General features: G+C 39.2%; 1 protein-coding gene across 9 annotated transcripts in view; it reads right to left on the reverse strand.

Annotated features, from left to right (window-relative positions):
• The window catches only part of PCDH15 (protocadherin related 15), a 608,113-nt gene that overhangs the window by 250,237 nt on the left and 335,762 nt on the right, over positions 1 to 22,114 (reverse strand). For all 9 annotated transcript variants that reach the window (XM_035137543.2, XM_035137542.2, XM_035137532.2 and 6 more), the window contains 2 exons: positions 3,509 to 3,669; positions 30 to 185 (listed from right to left, as the gene is read on the reverse strand). In XM_035137543.2, coding sequence (XP_034993434.1) covers positions 30 to 185; positions 3,509 to 3,669 — 317 coding nt within the window. The remainder of the gene's footprint in view (positions 1 to 29; positions 186 to 3,508; positions 3,670 to 22,114) is intronic.

The raw sequence follows: 22,114 nt of genomic DNA on the forward strand, positions 1-22,114 counted from the left end.
ATGATAACAATACCAATACTAAAACTGACCTCGTTGACTGCTACATAGTACTGCTGCTGCTGAAACTGGGGAGAGTTATCATTTCTGTCCCTCACTACAATCCGAACTTCGTGATAGATAACAGTTCCTACTTTTCGGTTAACGCACTGGACTTGAACCACAATAGATTGAATGGACATTGGTGGCTGTAAAGAAGGGAGAAAAATAAATGCATAGTTACTTCTACAAAGCACCTGGATATGTGGAGTATTATTTCTGTTTAATATAAAATAAAAGTGCAACCCTAACCAAATCTACTCAGAAGTTAAGTCCTATTGAGTTCAGCGGGACTCAACTCCAAGAAACTGGGGTAAGAATTGAAGTCTAAGTCAGGGAAAAAGAACCTGGGGGTTGTTCACATGTTATTGGACTTCACCTACTGGCCACAATGACTGGAGCTCCTGAGAGTTACAGTTCCATGACAACTTGAGGGCATCATATTGGCTTACCATGGTGTAGATCAGAGTTTCCCAAAATTTGGTCTCCAGCTGTTGTTGTACTACAACTCCCATCATTCCTAAGCTAGCAGCACCTGTGATCAGGGATGATGGGAATGGTAGTCCAAAAGCAGCTAGAGACCCGCGTTTGGGAAACCCTGGCATAGATAATAGTGAGTTAGATGGACCAATGGTTCAAATTGGTACAAGGCAGTTTCCTCTGCTCCTGTTTTCAGTCTTTTGAGCCCTGCCCAGACAGCACACCAGCTTGGAACTCCTGCTCACATGTAAGGGTTCCATGCAGTCAGGACACCTGATCACACAGAGCTCTTCAATGTGGACAGGATCCCATGCACTACAATTCCTTTACAAGCAGCTTCTTGCAAGCCAGAGTTGTTGAAGAAAGCTGATGAGGTGTCATTGGTGGGGTGAAGAGCAGAGTCCCATTCCCCATTGAATACATCATTGTGAAACATGTGAGCCCAGCATTCCTAAGGCTTTAGGCACAGTCAATTCAGATTCCACAAGCGGAGAAGTGAGGTTGGGGTTAGGGGCTGGTGGATCACTATAATTGATTACACAGAATCTCATTAGCCACTTTTGCCCATTATCCCAATCTGACACGCCTTTTGGAACTCCTTTGCAGCTTGGGCACCACCCAAAATAATTTGGTGTAATCCATAAATTGGCTCTCTTACCTCTCTTCCTTGACTCAAAACATTTATGAAAATTAAATAGTGCAGGTCCCAATAGCATCTTGGGGGACCCTGCTTCATATTTTCCTGTTCTGTGAAAACCACAAATTCACACCTGTTTTCACCTTCCTATTATTTAACCAGTTACCAAATTTGTAAGAGGGCCCGTCCTATTATATTACACACTTTAAAGCAAAACATTACATATTGACTGAAGATTTCCTTCTTGTATGATCACTTAATTCCACTTCATTTAATCCTGCCCAAATGCTTCTTTAAACACACTGAAGATGTTTGCGCTCTCTGGCTCTGAATAAGGAGCTCAATCTGTTGAAATCAAACAGAAATGCACAAATTCGCTCCTGAATTGAAAATGAACAGTGGAATCCTTATAAACCTGTCTTTTAAAAACCATCTTTTGAAAGTAAGTTAATAAAAGAAAGGACCAGGTGTTTGGCTGTTAACTTCAAAACTTAGTTGCTTCAGGGCTTCACCAGATCAGATGCAGCCAAGAATATGGTGTATGCCCTGGAGCCCCAAAATCTGAAGAAAGTGTAAAGAAATGAAGAAAGTGATTGGCAGCAGAAAGAGGCTGCAGGCTTGGCCAGAGGGAAGAAATCCTCTTGGCTTACTCAGTAGGCACTCCGCCTACGGTGTGCACATTCAAATCATGGCTGCTTCTGCAGAAAAGCAAATTGTATGGACTATGTTGTCAGCTGGCTAAATCAACTGAATATATCTGCCCACTTACTAGCACACAGCAGACTAAAAAGGATACATTCTGAATCCAAATAAGTTCTTTTGCCTAAAGAAATGAGGAGTTCACAAATATTCATCTCACAATTGCTTTATATAATTCAGGAAGATGGTGTCTTTTGTGAATCGCGTGGATGGGGAGAGGAAGGAAGCAAGAAAATGTGTGAGGCTTCATTTTACATCATAATTGGTGAGGGCAGGATGGCCTGCTGGTAGGGAAAAATGCATGCCCACTCCAGCTTCTAATTTATAGCCATTTTCCCTAACAAGATGGTAGAGTGCTGAAATCAACTACCATAGGCTGAACTGCCAGCAGATTCTCTTTTATCCCTTTACTGCTAAAGGAACCTTAACACATACACACAAAATAAGATACATTTCTTGAAGAGGTAGAGCATTGCTGTGGATAAGTGCCTAGTTTTATTTATTTCTAGGCAGCATCAATGTGCATATAGGTAAGCTGATATGCACACATTATCCATATCTATCTATCATCTATCATCTATCTATCTATCTATCTATCTATCTATCTATCTATCTATCCATCCTGTATACCCATTCCTAGAACACCAAGACACATATCTACTGCAGTTAACACTGGTTCTATTTGTCAGGAAGAAACTGGGTCTTTTCCAGGTTATTATTGAAGTGGAACACATTTTAATGTAATCCTATGTTCAAATAGCAAAAGGTGTTGCATTAAAGATTTTTGCAGAAACCTCCCAGAAACAAGCAGCAAACATTGCACATCATGGGTTATACATCATGCAAACAAATTGGGTTTGACTGCTGCTCTAGGAGTCCAACACAGCTGTGCTAATTCTACCAAGATCATTTTATTTTATTTTGGGCAAGACAAACATAGCTACCACCCAGGTTGTCAAGAAAGTGTTCCCTTTTCTAAGTCTGCAGTAGAGAGCAAGACTAGGAGGCATATCAAACTCCTAGTGGTCTTCAATATATGTCTAATGGGTTGTGCTGAGTTTGGGGCTCACAGTAGGTCTGGATTATAGAGTATTAACCATATATCATGTTTATTGTTTGAAATCCCATCACTTCTGGTTTACCAGGTGCAGCCTTTAGATCAGGGATGACCTGCCTGTGGCTCTCCAGATGTTTGTGGACTCCAACTCCCATCAGCCCCTACCAGCATAGCCAATCAACAGGGATGACAGGAGCTGTGGTTCAGCAACATGGAGGGCCAAGGGTAGTGGGCTGTTTTCAAACTGCTCTGGTTTGTAAGCTTGAACAAAAAATACACACAGCCTTGCATCAGTATGAAAAGAGATCAACATACAGATACAAAATGTCCTAAAAAAACAAACAAACCCTGCCACTATTTTGGACAGAACATTCAAGAACTATAAAATATACTAATAACATTTTTTTTCCTTAAGTCATCTTCACTTTTGGACAAGCATCCTTAGGCTGCATTCTGAAGCATACAGAGCTGGGCTGAATGAGACTTACACTGAGTAAACAAACACTTCAGCTCTGTGCTGCACATTCCCCACCGAAACCAGCAGTTTTTAATACAAAAAGGAAAACTGGAGCGAGGGGGAGGAAGAGACACCAACTTACATCTCGGTCGAGAATTCGTCCAGTACTGTTTAGATAAAGCCTCTGGTTGATAGGATCTAAGATAACCCAGTAGTCTACGTTGTCCTTTAATGTTAGTTCAATGGTGGGATCAGGTCCTCTTGCTGTACCTTTGATCAACATATTGTCTACCAATATTGTGCCTGAAACACAAACAGAGATGACAGGTTTTGCGTTACATAAATGCAATGCAGGTTTTCAAAAGGCAATAACGAGTTTCCTCATATGCTATGCACCACATTCACAAATTATGACTACAGCTGTTCAAAATATTGACAAGTGAGATGCATTATGTAAAGCTATGAGCACACAAAGGGAGAAAAAGAACCACCACAACGTATTGATCAGAATTAAGTTTTCTTACTGGATAGGAATGGAAGGGTGGGAGGGAGGGAACTATTTGTTTCATGACTATGGAATTAGGCTGAATAAGATTTATTTCTTTTTATTTTCCTACATTTATATGCCATACAGGAGTGCCAATTCTATGGGGCCGAGCTATCTTTGCCCCCTCTATATCTGTTGGCAGGGGGCCAGACCCCCTCAATGTTGGAAGATCAGAGGAGGCCAAGGGTAGAGCAGAGCATGGTGTGACTTCAGTGGCTGGCTCTTCCAGAGCATGAGAGAGGACCCACTGGCCATTGAAGCTGTGCCAGATTCCTCACTCAGCCTCCTCCTGATGAAGTGACATGCATGACAGGCCCCCTCAATCCTACACGCAACTTGGCACCTCTGATATGTGGTTCCCATGTCATCACCTATCCAGGCACTGACCAGACTCAGACCAACTTAACATCAGCAAGATTGCTGCTATGTCCTCACCCACACTATACGTTGAGGTATCGCTTTGAGACATAGGTCCAAAGTCATGAATACTATGCAGCACTAGCCATGAAATCTGGTCTCTTGGCTTGCACATGTTTGCCATTGCTTTTAACAAGTGAAGCATGTCCATTATTTCTACCGAAACCTTCATTTCTAAACTATTTTCCAGTCCTTAGGACCCTGGGGCAGTTTATAATGAATGGCCAAATAAAACAACAATATAAAACACACTAAATCATGAAATGATGTTTCCAAACCATTAAACCTCAGATATAAATACTTTATAACCATTGATGATTCAGTAGAGCTCAGGAGGAGCTTTGATAAGACACACACAGAGCACTGTACCAGAAAGCCTAGTATTTGGAGTGCTTGAATTACAGGAGGAGGGGAAGAAGGAAGTGTTTGGTTCTCTTATCTGTTGTGACAACAAACCTTTAAACTTGCTTTTAGAAGACTAATAGGGGACACCATTGGGCTAAAATTGAAAGGAGTCCCATTACAGGGCTTTTGGATTTCATTAAGTCCCCTACCTTTTCTCTTCATTCAAGTAACATCTAGGCAGCTTATTAATCTAGTGGAGCAAATGATTTACAGCTGAAGTACAAACTTAACCACTGAGGATCAAAATAGATGTGACATTCAATACATTATTATAAACCATATCAGGATTTACTTACTTATTTAGAAAGCAAGAGCACATCTATTTGGTTCTGACTTCTAGCACTATCATGCAGGATTATAATCTTTGATGTCTTTCATTATAGTAAGTTTCATTTATTATTATTATTTATACACAGGAGTTAATCATATTATACTCTTCTTGCTTAATTATACATTTTAGAAACAGTCCTTGATCCAAATGACTTTGTTTTATCACACTTATGAACTTAAGTCCATATATTGGCTTTTGCTAAATGCCCTATTTTATTTCTTCAGAATGCTGATCCTCCTTTTTAGGTGCTTAGAGCCTGCTTTTGTCCTTAGGCAAAAATGCCAACTCGATAACCTACTGGCAATACATCTGAAAGGAGCAGATAAGATTTTGATGCAGCATGGAATGACATTTTCTACACTGACTTCAGCCTGTGCACTTGTGTGGAAGGATACATATTCTCAGATACACAGTGTGCATTCTTCCTTACAATACATCTGAATCCCTAGTTGGCAACTCATTTCTAGTAGAAGCCCTCCTTGGAACCAGTCAAGAGGTGAAAGGCAACAGCATTGGATTCACCTATTGATTCAATTCTACACAGGCCAGGAAACAAGCAGAGGGCTCTTTATGTGGAATAAATCAGCCTCATATAACCAACATACTTAACTCTAATTAACTCTAACAAAGGGGTTAAGGCCATAGAGTAAGCTGTCCTGCCATGTGAGCCCTTCCAATAAAGTGATCTAGGCTGGATGCTCCAAGCTTAGACCGCAAGGTTTAAGCAAGCCATCTTTGTGTTTCTGTACAAATAATTTAGAAACATCTTACTATTTTGGTACCCAAATTATGCTGCCTGTCTTTTCTTGCTGCTGTATAGAAAAGCACATGAATCTACTCTTTGAATAATTTGTAAATAAAACATTTTTAACTTAACAAAAGTGTGGTCTCTTTCTATGCTCAGAGAAGGGGGGGGTTGGAAGCAGCACATAAGGGGATAATTTAAAGGTCTAACATCCTTTATTTCCACACTTTGTTTTGATGCATGTTTTGTAATTTTAAATCCCTGCTGGGGCTGTCTCACCAAAGTACTGCAGGAATGGTTTAGAAGGAGTAGCTGTTTTTATACCAAACCATAGGAAACTAAAGGATAAGCTTTGGGGATCTTGTCTTCCCATTTCAACAAATGACGACGATTGAAAAGAGACTTAATCAAACCAGCCTGATTTTGCAAAACAAAAATCCTGCAAGACACTTGAATTCTCCCTTCAATCTTGGCAACTTTGCATTCAGACAGTAGCACATATGCGCGCGCGCACACACACACACAATTCAGAGCTCTCTGATATGATTATGGGAGGGTCACTTGCCCATTGTCCTTTATGCTTGAACAAAATCCCCCAAAACTTTACAGCAGTTTTAAAAAGCAAACATTTTGAAGATCTGCTATGATAAAGTAAGCTGTATCCCTCATTTTACCTGTGTTGCACCAGTTGCTTTTGTAATTACCTACTTTGGGGGATAAGATTCTTGTACAAAAAAGGGCAGCGACTTCTCCCTATACATGTAATGTGCTCCCTTTCTAAAGCAGGGTTAACACGTGACATTCACCTGCTGAAATAGCTTAGAACCAAGTAATTGGGATTTCACAAATGATTTCCCACTTAGTGTAAAAGGTCAACTGCCTTCTGTAGAGAACAAAGTACAAAGGTTGCATATATGGTTTCTACACCTGGCTGCGCTATTCAGCATGGAATGGCTGCAAAGCGAGCTTGAGAGTGTTTTAGAGTTGTTGTTTCAGATCCCAAAAGCCACAAAACAGCCTGCTGTTCAGAGCTTCAGTGTGACATGAAAAACTCTTTCCCCCCCCTTCACATACATGCAGAAACAAAAGTCAAGCAAGAAATATTATCCCTAGTCAGCCTCTCTATACTAATGCTGAGGCTCTCCACTCTGCAGGAGAGTTGGATGGAAGAGTCAGAAGGCCTGGATTAAAAAATATATATATTTTCTATTTTCCACCCCCAGGAAAAAGTGGGAGGGTCTGCAATCTCTACATATAAAGTACAGTCGTACCTCGGTTTAAGTATGCTTCTGTTTGAGTACTTTCAGTTTAAGTACTCTGCGGACCCGTCTGGAACGGCTTAATCCACTTTCCATTACTTTCAATGGGAAAGTACACTTCAGGTTAAGTACAGATTTCCCGAACCAATTATGTACTTAAACCGAGGTACCACTGTATATGATTTAGTCAATGCACTTTGCTGAATGTGCTTTGATTTGGAAGAATAGTACAACCATGGTTTGCTGGTTTAGATGCAATGACAAACTGTGGTTCTGATGAACTGGAAGAAATGACACTCATGATGGAGGAAGGAGGAGGAGGGGTTCCAACCTTGGTTTGACATTGTATGGTAAGACAGGATTTGGGGTTACCTGAAAGACTCAAAGAAATGTGAACTCCAATTTCACAACATTGCCATGACCTTCCTTCTTACTTCTTTTATTATTTTTTATGGAGCTATTCTTGAATAACGAGGAAATCTCAAACTGAGACTAAGGAGAATGGTTTGTTCTTTAAAGGAGAATTTTAGGAAACCAGATTTGATAAAAACTTTGTCAGGGGGACTATGGGATTTGATAGTTTTCCTTCATAGAGTGATCATTTTACATCTTCCCTTCTTTCATTGCATCCAGATTTTACCTACTAAAGCAAACAACTGTAACAAATGCGAAATCAGATTCTTGGTTTCTGAATACTGTTCATTTAATTCAATCATATGGATTTTCTTTGTCATATTTTAAGGAGATTAAGCTGGATGTGGCTGGGGTTAACTTCACAAATAGGTTATTTTTGTGCAATCTGATCTGATGAAATTGAGTGAAATTAAAGCATCTCCTTAGTACCATATGATTAAATTTGTGCATGGCTCTGAAAGCTATTTACCAATCATTTCTAAATTTCAAATCAGGAAACATTCATTTTAATACATGTTCCGTTTATGCTTTTTGTGGTTCTGGATTGCCATGAGAGGAGAATGCCATACTCTCTCAAGCACTGCATTTGTGGTTAAATAATATTGGAGAACTCTTCTCATTGGTTTCCCACCCCAACTGCTGAGTTTTTCAGTCAACATTTTCACATAGAATACAGCTTCTCTGCCTTTTTACCCAAAGTCTCTATTTTCATATAAAGGGCAAAGGGGAAAATTTTTTTTAGACAAACTGATTTATGAGCATCACAAGAAATGTCAGACCTTTGGGGAATGGTGGAAAAATAGGTGTGATAGGAAGAATAGGTTTTCAGTCCAGTGTTATGGTTCCTGTATTGTTACTTGCTATAAAATGTGGTACTTAATCACAAACAGCTTTTGACACTGGAGGCCTGTACATTTAGCCTGCTATAGCTGCAAATCTATATAGGAATTATTAAATGAAGAAATGGCTAAGTTAATTAAGCTTGTTTGGATTTTTCAAGGTGACATGGGTTTGATGTTCCTGTGAAGGCTGTTCCAGGAATCTAGAACAGGGCTGAGCAGCCTGTTGGCCTTCAGATGTTGTTGGAACTCGTATCAGCCCCAGTGACATCCAGCTACACTCCCTCGACAATAAGTGCAAAGGACAGGATTCAACAAATGGGCTCCTGATTTAGCACTATTGTAGCATCCTAACGAGACAGCAGAAAGAGAAACAAATTGCCCGGCAGAGCTTCACACTAATGTGCATTGCATATGGAAGTCATGATAAATCATGACTTTATCATGTTAGGAATGAGCCTAAGCAAAATATGGGCCCTCAGTGTTCCATCTATTCTTCTAGCTCAGATACAAGGAGGAGCTCTGAAGCTTTCATTTCTATTTTTAGATTAGTTGGTAGATTATGATGGGAATGAGTCTAGGAAAGCCTGTGTCTCTTGTACTCTACAAAGTTTATCTTGATGTCCAAATACAGCCACTGCCTCCAGATACTCTATCCCTAAAGCAACATTTCAAACTTGGTGATTCCTCCTTGATTCAAACAACTGAATTATTTCTGTAAGATAGTGAGATGTGTCAAGGGAGTCTGCACACATTTGCTATGCAGTGTACAAAGCATTTGAATGGGGAGAGGAGGAGAGGAAGTGTCTTTAAACGGTGTGAAGACTTAAGATTTTCACCTGTCCTTAGACAATTCCCCAAGCTTTAAGGCCCAATTTTGTGCCTGCTGATGGACCTTGCCATTGTGATGTCAAGTGACATTTTAAAGATAAGAGTAACATATATGGACAGCTCTTTCTTTCATACCAAAAACAGACACAGAATACAATTGTATTCGTTACAGTCAGAAGAAGTCTCCAAGGTAGCAGCAGCATAGGGGGAAAGTCTTGTAATGATTCTTCAGCTGTAAGATCAGGAAAAATCAAGCCTCTAAATGTTCCAGAAATAATATTTGAGTTTACTGACTCTTATCTGGGCCCTATTCACTGATTCTGATTGCCTGAAACCATCAGATGCTACACACACTCTCTCTCTCTTATAACCAGTGCTTTTTTCTTTAAAAAATATGTTTAGGGGTACTCTCATTTTCCTACTCATATTGAAATACTGCCCCTCAATGAGGACAAACTTAGACTCACAAAATGTGTCCCCCCAGGAAAAAAGCATTGCATATAACCATCAGTTTGGCTCAGATTGATCCTAAACATGGGGGAAGAATTCAGAAGAATTCCCTGTCTACATCATACAGAAGGAAAGTGACAGATGCTGTCAAAATTTCATGTGATTATATCCCCCTCCCAAAGCTCTTCATAACCCATATAACTCCTAGGAAAGGATGAACTGCAAATGTCCCAGTTCTCATGTATCTGATGCATAACAGAAATAGCATAGCATGCAGAGCTATTGCTACTTTTTTATTTCTGTAGTAGCTGCAAAGTAACAGACTGTGTCACCCTGCTGGTGCATAAGCTGGTACAACATCCCCCACCCATAGAATCACTTATTTGACAGCTGCTTCCATCAGCCAGATTTGATTGTCAGCTAGAATACAGTCATATGGAGAAAAGGTTAGAAAAGTGCCTATCTCATTTTTGTGAAAGCACCTTGTTATTTGATTGTAGGTTTACAAAAGTGGTTCAAATTCAAAGTAAAAAAAATTAAACTGCAGCTTTCTTTGACTGTTAGCTTATATTTGAATATGCAACAAAAAGCCAAATACATCATTATTAGAGTACAGATCTCACTCACAGAACATTCTCTGGGAAATGAGAACACTTGTTTCCTAACATTCCACACAATACGATTTTCTGCATAAGATTGTGCCTCTTTAATGTTCCCTCACATAAAAACACACACCTGAACGGAAATCTGTTTTAAGAAACACACACTAGCACAATGAATGGAAATGAACTGATCTGGCATGTTCCTTGCTGTGCTGGTTTTCTACTTGTAAGTAAAGGTAAAGGGACCCCTGACCATTAGGTCCAGTTGTGACCGACTCTGGGGTTGCGGCACTCATCTCGCGTTATTGGCCGAGGGAGCCGGCATACAGCTTCCAGGTCATGTGGCCAGCATGACAAAGCCGCTTCTGGTGAACCAGAGCAGCACATGGAAATGCCATTTACCTTCCCGCTGTAGCGGTTCCTATTTATCTACTTGCACTTTGACGTGCTTTTGAACTGCTAGGTTGGCAGGAGCTGGGACCAAGCAACGGTCCCCGTTGCAGGGATTCGAACTGCCGACCTTCAGATCGGCAAGTCCTAGGCTCTGTGGTTTAACCCACAGCGCCACCCGTGTCCCACCCGCGTTTCTACTTGTAGTAAGCTTCAAAACAGGGCAACACCGGCAAATGTGATCTGTAACTTGAATTGATTGAATTCAATTCTACTACCTTGGTCCTGCCACAGTAGAACAGGCCTAAGTCCTTCATCACTGCCTGCTCAAATACTCAAACACACACACACACACACACACACACACACACACACACACACACACTGTCCATGGTTCCTCTGCTTTCTCTAGAAGCTCCCATTCCAATCTCCTCCCTCTCAGTGAAGAACACAACCATTGAAACCCAAATGATATAACAATATCAATATGGAAGAAAAAAGAAGAAGAAAGGAGTTTGATCAATCCGAAATCTTACTGGGTTGGAGGGAGAGATAATAATAAACTGGCTCAGCTATCGTACAAATAACTTTTTATGCTCAGCCGTCAGCACACTGCAGTCCTTTTGCCGTGAAAGTCCAACTCAGTTTTATTCATGAAGCTGAGTAGCATCTTGTATTCTGCCTGAAAGATTTCCCTTTGATTTCACCCTCCAACTCTCTCCTCAAGTAGGAAAGGCAAATAGTTTCTGTCACTGTAGTTGTGCTTTTGAATTTGGTCACTAGTTTCTGGTGTAAATATATGAATGTTTGGGGCTTGTTTGGGCTGCAGCTGATGTTCAGGAAGATATAGGAATTTGCTCTATTTGAATAGTAATAGTAAACAGTTTGTAGTGAACTTTGGTACTGTTCAGGTTTATAATTCCTATCAGAATTCTCTTCACGAAGGTCATGAAGAGGGAGAGAGAGAGAGGGAGAGGGAGAGAGAAAACCAGCTTCAAGAAAGTTTACTGTATTTGATGTACTGTATTTACTTTTTCTTATGGTATGACATATAATACTCAAATATTTTACAGGGTGATTAGTGACCATATTGTACTGAAATCGTCAATCATCACTGAATATATGGGATTGGATCCAGACTTGGTCTTGCTTAGTGTAGACCCATTGAAATCAATAGGGCTGTTGATGTGAATCTTTCTACTCTAAGCATGCATAGCAATGCAATTCTAAGTGTGGTTAAGATTGCAGCCTGCCTAGATGCAAGCTAATATGATACACTTTCAAATTTCCTACTTATTTTTCCATCATTCTATTTCCCCCCCCCCTTTACAGTGGTACCTCAGGTTACAGACGCTTCAGGTTACAGACTCTGCTAACCCATAAATAGTACCTCGGGTTAAGAACTTTGCTTCAGGATGAGAACAGAAATCGTGCAGTGGTGGCGCGGCAACAGCAGGAGGCCCCATTAGCTAAAGTGGTACCTCAGGTTGAGAACAGTTTCAGGTTAAGAACGGACCTCCAGAATGAATTAAGTTCTTAACCCGAGGTACCACTGTAATTTGTTTATTTTAGTTAGTTAGTTTTTGCTATAGCAAATTCTGGAAATGAGAAACAGTCCTGTGCAGGGTATTGCTCTGTCCAATGTATGCATCATTTATTTATTTATTTATTTTTATTTTTGGTAAAAGTAACTATCATCTGCAAATCCATTTGCTGAATCCATCAAAAAGGCATCTGGAATTCAACTTCGTTGATTTTTATTTTCAAAACAAAAAAAATTGTAATTATTTTTGTTTCGTTTTGTAAATATTTTAGTAGTGATGAAAATCTGAGACAGCCTTAGAAGAATATTGTGAGAAAAGTAACTTCGTCCTGAAAAGAATTAACATTTCCCCCATGCATCCCCAAAACATTCTTTTCCAAGGTAACACTCTATAAAAGTCAGATTTGCAATCCTTATCTCAAGGGGCCTTATCTTCTCATGTCCTCTTTAATGTAAGACAAATTAGTTCAAAGACAAATCCAAGTCCTTCAAAACAGACAACAGCTCAATGCAACTAGAATAAGATGTGGGCAGAGAACAATCAGTATCTGAACAAACTGTTTTGGAAAGCAGACTACAAGCACATAACATTTTATAAGTGGATATTTTATGTAGCTTGTCAGAATGACCACAGCCTCCTCTTCGTTCTGTTTCACCAAGGAACATAGTTTATATAGGTAATTTAGAAAGAGATTACTAAACTGATCCACCTTGTATTTCAGACTGCAACTCAGTTTAAAATATGCCCTTGGAAAATCATGATTGCTTTCCCATTTCTTCTTTCATTATCCAGATAAGTGAACATCTGTACCTTTTGGTTCTCTTATTCAGAAGACTAGCTATTGGATTTCAAGCAAGTATGGGATGAGTAATAATGAACAAAATGGGGCCAAATGAGCTTCATCTCTAAGTCTCATCCTGATTTTGTAAAAAATGTAACCCCAGCTGCCATCCTAACCCCATTTTGTGGCATTAGGCCCCACTGAATTCAATAGGATTAACTCCTGAAAAGAAATGGCTAAAATGGTGGTGTTAATCTCATTTTCCCCAAGTTAATTAGGAACATTCATATGGCTCTTTGCCAATTACACAAAACAGAAACGTCAGGCCAAAATGTAATGATTATTTCTTAAAATCTTAAAGGAGCCCATTCCATGCTTTCCAAAGTTATTTATATTTATAATTCATTAGTGATTTCTATATAGTTATTTACCCAGTGATTCACCCTTTATTGTTTTATTGTATTTTTATGAATTTTTAATATGCTTGCTTTTATTGTTGTACACTGCTTCAATATTTGTAAAATACGGTACTTTAATTATTTTAAAAAACATAAAAATAAAAGGAAACAAGTAGGCAAAGAACTGAAGATTAAATAAATACACAATTTTTCAGCTAAAAGCAGGGCCCAATGCTATGAATATTGTCAAGTATTGCTATTATCTTCATCATCTCTCAGACTCAGTATATCTTTACAAAAATATAATTATACCAAATTTAAAACAAAACATCTAAAATTTATACATATAATAGAAAAACACATCCTGTTAACACAATAAGTGTTAGCATAATATACATACAATAACTAAAGCCTGTTGGAAATTGATAATTATACAAAGCCCATCACATATCAGTAAATGCCAGTAAGCAGATGGAAGTCTTATCCTGGCACCAAAAAGATAGCAATCTTAATGCCAGGTGGGCATAAAATTCCATAAACAGGGCTCTTCAACCTAAAAGGCTCTCTCTTCCTTGTCGCCATTCTCTGAATTTGTCTGAGAGGGATCAGAATTCCCTCCCAAATAATCCCACTACCTGATTCCACACAAACATGAGTGACAAAAGAATTCTGAAATTACATTTTCTACATTGGGGTTTCTCTACAATTTCTCCAAACATCCACCTTTTCTTTGCTATTTTCCTAATATAACATCTAGCCTGCAAAATGAGTTTTTTGTCCTGATCAAGGTATCTAAGTTAAAGTTTTGACATTTTCATTATTAACATAATTTATTACTCACTTTCTTTTACAAAATAATCCCAAGCGATTTATGAAATAACCCAAACGTCAAAGCAAATTTAAGAACCCAAACAATAAAGAGCCTAAAAACTCCATAACATTTGTACAATCAAACCCCAGTAAAAAGTAAGCAACATAATACTATCCAAACTAAGGGCTAAACCCCTGGGTGAAAATACTCCCCCCCCCCCGGTACCCAAATATATATTGTGATGGAGGCCTGGGGAGAGCATTCCACAATTGGAGAGCCATCCCCCAAATCCCTGACCTCGTGTTGCCACATTCTTGTATGCAAACATTTTGTAGTTACCTTTCAACCTTTATTTTTTTCTCCTAACCTTTTTCATTGCAGAATTATGCATTATCTCCCCCAAGTCAAATCAAATCAAATTTATTAAAACGGTCACAGACCAGCTTCAACTCGTACAGCCTTCAAGTCAATATCTCTTGTAATGCAGCACTCAAAATACCACAGTGTTGTAATGCAACACTCAAAATACCAACTGGCTTAACTAGTTGCTGCCCCCCCCCATTTAAGTTCTGATGAGTGCTAATTTGCTGAAACTTATTTCAGCTGCTGCCAGAGTTATTGGTACTGTATATGAAATCTGAAGGTGTGTGCACACATCACTGAAAATTGGTTGCAGGTGCTACTATTTAGAAAGATAAGTGAGCGGAGTTCTCTCCGCAAGTATACTCGAGTATGTTTTTGTAGATAGAATATTTCACAAGGAAAATTGCCCAAAAGACCTGCAGGAAACTTTTAGAACTGTCTTCCAGCTCCCCAGGCTCTTCTGTTAGATATCTTAGCACAGAAAATGGAATATAAAACAACTCTTTTTTTGTTTGCTTTGATCTAGAATTTAGGTCATTTCCCCCCTCCTGGTAATGAAGTTGCAGCCTGGGTCAGGTTGGGTCCTTGCTCTGGATCTCTGTGTTCTGGTATCCTCTGCTGCATATACGCCATACATTTAAAGCACATGGCTCCCCCCCCCCCAAGAATAATGGAAGCTGTAGTTTCCCCTACGGTGTTACAATTTCCAGCACCCTTAATGAACTACAGTTCCCAGGATTTTCTGAGGGGAGTCATGTACTTTAAATGTATGGTGTGTACGCGGTCAAAGAGTCATTTTGCTGATCTGTTGTTGGGCAGTTGTGTATGTGACACAGGAACAGCACTCTGCATCTCAAGATGTTTAATTTCCCTCTCCACAGACACCTTTGTGTGATGATCTAACTGAAAACAGTGGGGCATTCCTACAAATGTACATGGGTTTATGACTGATGACTTTCATATTTCCAAAGGCTTTCTTTCCTTGGGAAAAGGAAAACATACATAGGTAATAAAATGGGTAAAGAAATAATAAAAAAAGGTCAACAATATTCTCTTTTTCAATTGAATTCATATTTAGTCCATTTGTAGGCACAACAATCAAGCAGCAACAGCCAAATTTATGAAAATTGTAAACAGAGATTATAAACCAATAAAAATAATGGATGCAGCAGCTAAATCTAATCATGGATCACAGGGCATCAATAACTACACAGCAGGCATTAAGACCATGAAAATTAATACAACGGTTTTCATTATGAGCAAGTCAACTAAAAAAATTGGCACATTAATACATTACCTTTAAGCTCTAATATGAGTGGTATTTTTATTTACACACAGAAATATTAATTAATGAATTGAACTTTAATATGAAGAACTGATTTGCTTTTGAATCTAGCTCATTAGTGCGCTACTCTCCTCTTAGGAATTAATTTAACATCTAATGGCATATCTGTTTCTTGGTGCATCATTTCATAATCTTTGATTCTCAGCATTAAATCTGACTGCTGGGAATCTTTTAGCAATGAGCACTGTTTTAACATGCAGACAATTTCATATGAATGCTTCTCAGTCCTAGAGATTATGCATGGCTGTCTGCAGAGTGCAGACCATGGAAAAAGATGATTCGTAGAGTTAAAGAAAGGACACCTCTTTCAAAGTAGGATGAGCACAATGAAGCTCTGCACCACAACCATGAGAATTTCATCAAAATTTTCTCTTCCCTTTCATAATTTTCAAGTGTCATTTATTTTATTAATTGGAGAGTGGTTAAACAAAAAAAAATCAGGATAAATTTTTCAGCACACACTAGGTGAACCCAACAAATCAGAGAAACATAGAACTGTAAAGTTGGAAGGGACCCCGAGGGTCATCTAATCCAACCCCCTGCAATGAGCATGCTCAGCAGCCATGAAATGCCAAATGACTGGAAAGGAAATGGAATCTCATGGAAGAAGAGCATGGCTGGCTACAAAGAAACACTCCACATTATTGCTATGATAATAGCAAACTTAGGTGCTGAGTTATGACAGCTATGTAGCCAAAGCAGGGTTCCTGATAAACATGGTGGAAGTATTAGCTCTGCAGCAGTAGATTCAGACCCACCCACCCACCCCGGAAGGGCCCCTAAGGGAGTTAGCTGCTCCCCCCCCCAAAACCAACCCAGTAAGATCTAAACATGCTCAGGGTCTATATGTAAAGTATCCTCAAAGGAATGGCTAGCTGACTGGCTGAAACACTGAACAGGAAGACTCCATCCAGCACTGGTGGGTCTCTGATGCTGAATTTAATAGATTACAAAAATTATTACTGTCCAAATAAAATGTTCATTCTATATTTCCTGACAGCTGCTATGATAATTATCACATTAATATGGAACTAGACAACCTCCCCCATTCTCCCAATTACTTGAGTAAACACTTCCATATTATTGCTAAATCCTAAAATGGTGTTGAACATTTGGCCCTATTCAAAATCTCTTATTTTTTCCCATTTCATTTTTTTAAAAAAATTTCTATATTCTTTTTTATCTTTAAAGCTTATTTGATATATAGATATTTTGTGACATTTTGTTGTTTTAAATTTAAGAATTCTTGTTATCTCTTTGTAAATCAGTTAAAATGAAATATAAAAAGTTATCCCGGAATAATTGCCTTTCCTTTAGAGTTATATGAGCGTTATTTTGTGTTTTTTAGAATTTTCTTTTCCTTTGGAGTGGCGGAGCCATCACAGAGACCGCAAATCCGAGTTTCCCTTTGGTGTCTGCAACTGCAATCTCTTTGATCTGACTAGTATATTTTAACACACAATATATTTCATGCCAGGCAAAAATAACACTCTCCACTTACTTGTTCATGTATAATGCATGACATGGACAGAAATGTGTGGCTGCACAGCTGCTTATCTATTCTCAGTGACTGCCAGGCACAAACAACCAGGGTCAGCCCAAGACATTTTGCTGCCTGAGGCAAAGAACAAGATGCTGCCCTCCCTGGTTCCATGTCCAGAAGCTGACTGGACTGCCAGTTAAATCCTCCACCATACATTCACCATACCTCAGGACAACAGAGGAGTGCTGCGGTGCATTGTCAGTCAGGTAGCACTGACAGCATACCACAGCTGAGGAGATTACCTCACAGTAAAGCTGGCCCTGTGAGCAACATTACGTGCTACAAATGCATGTCATAAAACCTCAAGTGATACCGGGCCTCTGCGGAAGGAGTTTTCAGAGGAAAATGACTAGCAGAGGAAGAATTAAATACTTGTCTCCTCCCATAGCCCTTCTGTTACAAATATCATACACATACACAGTGAGGCTTTGCAACATGTGTGAAAGAAAGAAAGAAAGAAAGAAAGAAAGAAAGAGAACAGAAGGTTGTGAGGGGAAGAGGGGGACCTTTTGTCAGGTTCCCAGCTTGATAACACAGTAAGCATAGATAATTAAAAATGGCGATTTATTGCAAAAACAAACAAACAGATAGCTCCAGGTGGCTCTAACGAAGCCTTCGGCACCATTACTCAAGCTGACCCTTCTGAACAGTTCTTCTGGCGTCTCCGCAGATATTGAACTTACGACCCTGACATCTCTTGTTTTGCTTCCGATCTAACAACACCCCCATTTGGCCACTCCGCGGACTTATTGGATCAGCTCCAACCTCTTCCGGGTCTGAGAGGGGTTTGTTCATGCCTGATTGTGTTTCCGGAAAACTTTGGCTGTGTTCCAGCCTGCTCCCAGCTACTGCCTTATCAACTGGCTCGTCAAGGTCAGGAAGAGCCAAAGACTGCAGCTGCTGGCTCTCTCCTGTCTGACTAACATCAAAGCCTCCCTGTTCTTGGCTGCTTTCTGCAGTTGGCCGCAAACCTTCACTTTGAGCTGGCTCATTCCTGACACCTTTATACAGAGCCTATTTGTATACAAATCAGGTGTGCCACCAAGATCCCACTTCTCCTCCACATATGCATTGATGCCTGGGGAGCACATTGCTTCCCTCAGGAGAGACCAGGGCAACCAGAAATGAACCTAGAAAGAAGCAGTTAAATGTGCTTAGGCTTCATTTGAGGTAAGGATGGAGACTTAGGGTTTAAGCCAGGCATCCCCAAACTTCGGCCCTCCAGATGTTTTGGACAACAATTCCCACCTTCCCCGACCACTGGTCCTGTAATGTTGGGGATCATGGGAGTTGTAGGCCAAAACATCTGGAGGGCCGCAGTTTGGGGATGCCTGGTTTAAGCCAAAAAACCCCGAGAGAGATGGTTTACTAGAAAAGGGTTTGCTAGAAGGGTGATGTGGCACAACATAGATGTTCTTCTACCATTAGAGACATCGAGGAAGAAACGATGCCATTCTAAGACAGAGACCTTCATTTGATTCAGAGTCACAGAACTGGAGGGTAAAGGTTATGGACAGAGGTACATTGTGATAACAGCAGGATGAGATGGGAAGGACATCTATGGCTGCTTGGATCCCTTCTGATTCTACATTTGTGCAAGAATGGAAATTCCTTCATTTGTGTATGGATTGAAGATAGGGCAATCTGTCAATTTTAGTTACTGTTTTTCTCATTTCTCCCCCACACTTAAATTGAGTTTCTCCACATTTCCACATCAGTTTGTGATTTAAATAATAATTTAAAAGTTCACATGAAAATTCACCAGTGGTTAGTGCAAATTTCTCTTAAAACACACATTTGTAATATCTGTTTTGCATGGGTTTTCATGTTATTTGCATTAATATATCCTTCCTTTTATATGCACATTCTTACCATAGTATATTAATTTCTGTACATATTACTCAACACATTACAAAATTCAGAGAAGTGTGGATTTCGAAGGGTGGCTTTATTTCAATTTGCACATTGTTTTGGAGAGAGAGAAAGAGTATTAAGTAGGTTTGCCTTTAAATGTGAACTGAAATTGATTTTCTCCCCTATCCCTAGAAGGAATTGGTGAATGGGTTTGGTAGCCAAGTTCTAGACAGAGCTGAGATTACTGAGAGAAGGTGAAAGAAGTCAAAAGGTTATAGCAGTTAAGACAAGAGATCCCTAGAGCAAGATCCTGAGTTAAAAGTTGATGGGATGGAGACAGGGGGACAGCTTGATGACTGGGGAACAAAGAAGAGGAAAGCATGAAAGATTAAAGCTGAGGATTCCTGTTTGTTCAACAGGGTGGAAGCTAATGTTATATGTGAGAGAAATTAAGAAGAGGAATACTTGGGAGAATAAATCAGTGCACAATTGAGAATACTGAGTTTGACATATCTTGAGGAGGGGGGAGTAAAATAATTGGAAAGAAAAAGCAAGCTATTGTCTGCCTGGTAGATAATTTCTTCTGTTTCTTCTGGTCTTTTGTGTAAATACATATCCAGTGCATGTGGTGATACAAAGCAGGAAAAAATTATTAGGAGTTAAAGAGGATTTGATGAAAGATAGTGGGCACCTTTCTTATTTTAAAATATAGTGAAACCATCAGAGGCACCAATTACAGCAGGAGGAAACAGTTGTATTATCTAGATATTTCAAAGAAGTGTAAAAGAGATATGGAGTTAATAAAGCAAACTGATGAACTGTTGGTTAAGAACAGAGCCCTTATTTTAGAAGATATAATATTCTAAAGAAGCAGCACATATTAAATGGTTACTGGCACCCCTTTGCCTATTTTCCATTCAAGTTATAGACACCAAAGGCAGCTGTGCCTGTTACCCAACATTCCTAATAAAATCAAAGGGTTGTTCTTTTTAGCCAACAGACAGTTCACTTCTTCATCATAACTAAAAGAACTCAAGGATGCCTGCCAAAAGCTAGAGTCTTATGTTAGTTACAGCTAATGACTAGCAGGTGGTTGTGTGTGTAGAGGGAGCAAAAGATAGATAAAAGGAAACAATTTATTTAGAGTTTGTAAATTCTTCTATTATTTTGTATCAAGGCTATTAAAGGGAAATCAAGTTAACCTCTGGTAGTGCAAACAGCAAAACATTTTATATTCTGAATTATTATGGGGATTTCTGAAGTTATAACAAAGGATTTGCAATACACACAAGCAATGCAAAATTACATCTTGCTATTCAGCATAAGATATATATACAGATATACAAGCTTGACACACTGCATGTCCAAGGAGAGCCAGCTAATTCTCTTGGCTGGGTGGTATGATGATGGTTGTAGGGTTGGGAAATATTGTGGGTGAGTATGTATCGGGAGTATGTATACTACATTAATTTAGTAAGTATCTGGCATCTGGCATCCAGTTTCACAGATTGTACCAGTTTTGAAACAGCAGTACCGCTGCCAATTATACATTGCTGGAAAATAGTCATATTGGTGTCAAGGGAATTAGTTCTACTGCTTCCTTGCGCCCTGCTTGTTGCTGTTTTCTTTTTCTTTTTTCATTTGTGAATTGCTTCCCATAAAGCATCCTAAAACTATTTACAATATAATAGCATATATATATACAATGATTGCAATTTTTAATATGTAACAGTTTTCTGTTAATTGGGTCAATAGTATAATCCAACTAAAAATTAAGTAAAGTCTGACATTGTATAAACACTGGCAGATGTCCACCAAATGGTGGGAATATGTATGCTACTATGATTATAAAGAGGGGCCATAGATTAATGGATGAGTTAGTCCTTCTAGCTTCCTTTTCCAGATGGCACCCTCTTTCTTTCACTTGGCCACTTCTCCTCCCTTACCTCAGCCCTGTGTCCCCATCTTCTCATTCCACATGTTCAACTACTGTATATCCCGTTACCATGGACATCTTAGGATGATGTCAACCAAATGCTGGGACTATGTTGTGGAATATATCCATCAGGAAGTGCTGCCAGTGATGGTATGTATTAATGCCAACCAAAAATTATTTACAGTATTACCACTCTTTCCCTTTGCATACACTTTCTCTTCCTTCTTTTTTTGGGTGGGCAGAATCTCTGTATTTTAAGCTTCCTGTCAGTCAAAACTGTAAGCGCTGCTAATCCTTCCACTGCCCTTCTCAATTAGTATATAGAGCTAGGAACCTCTCAGCATTCAGACAAGTGAATGGACAGAGGAGCTGATTGGCTGGTTGCTCTACTTGCTGTGGCTGTTTCAATATCTTTTAGGCAGCCATTTTCTTACTGTTGTTTCTAAGGGCAGTTGGCAATTTGACGTCTCTCTTTCAGATGAAAGGACATAGGTTCCCCAGACAGACTCAATTATCTTCCCATCCCTCATAGTTTCCTGGCAATTGCTCTTCCTTAAAGTCAGCAAAGCAGTTTAAGAGGAAATGGTCTGGACATCTGGAACCTTACTACAGAAAACAATTGCATAAATCTACTTTGCACACTCATCTACTAAAACAAAGGTATCCTAAATGCTGCCTAATGTACGATCTTGCTAAAGGAAAAAGTTTGTAAAGACAAAGAGAATTAATTTCCCTAGTAGATGACAAAACTTCAGAAGTATGTGTATAAAAACACCTGCTTCAAAAAGTGATATATTTATAAATCTGTAAAGGGATATATCTCAATGTATTACATTTCATTTGACCTACTTTGACTGACTAGAACATGTAAAGTTGAAATATCACGCTACCTCCTCCTTCCCAAAAGTATCACAATCCTGAAATATCTCTGACATAAACAATA

The sequence above is a fragment of the Zootoca vivipara genome, chromosome 5 (genome assembly GCF_963506605.1).
Source record: "Zootoca vivipara chromosome 5, rZooViv1.1, whole genome shotgun sequence".
NCBI lineage: Eukaryota > Metazoa > Chordata > Lepidosauria > Squamata > Lacertidae > Zootoca > Zootoca vivipara.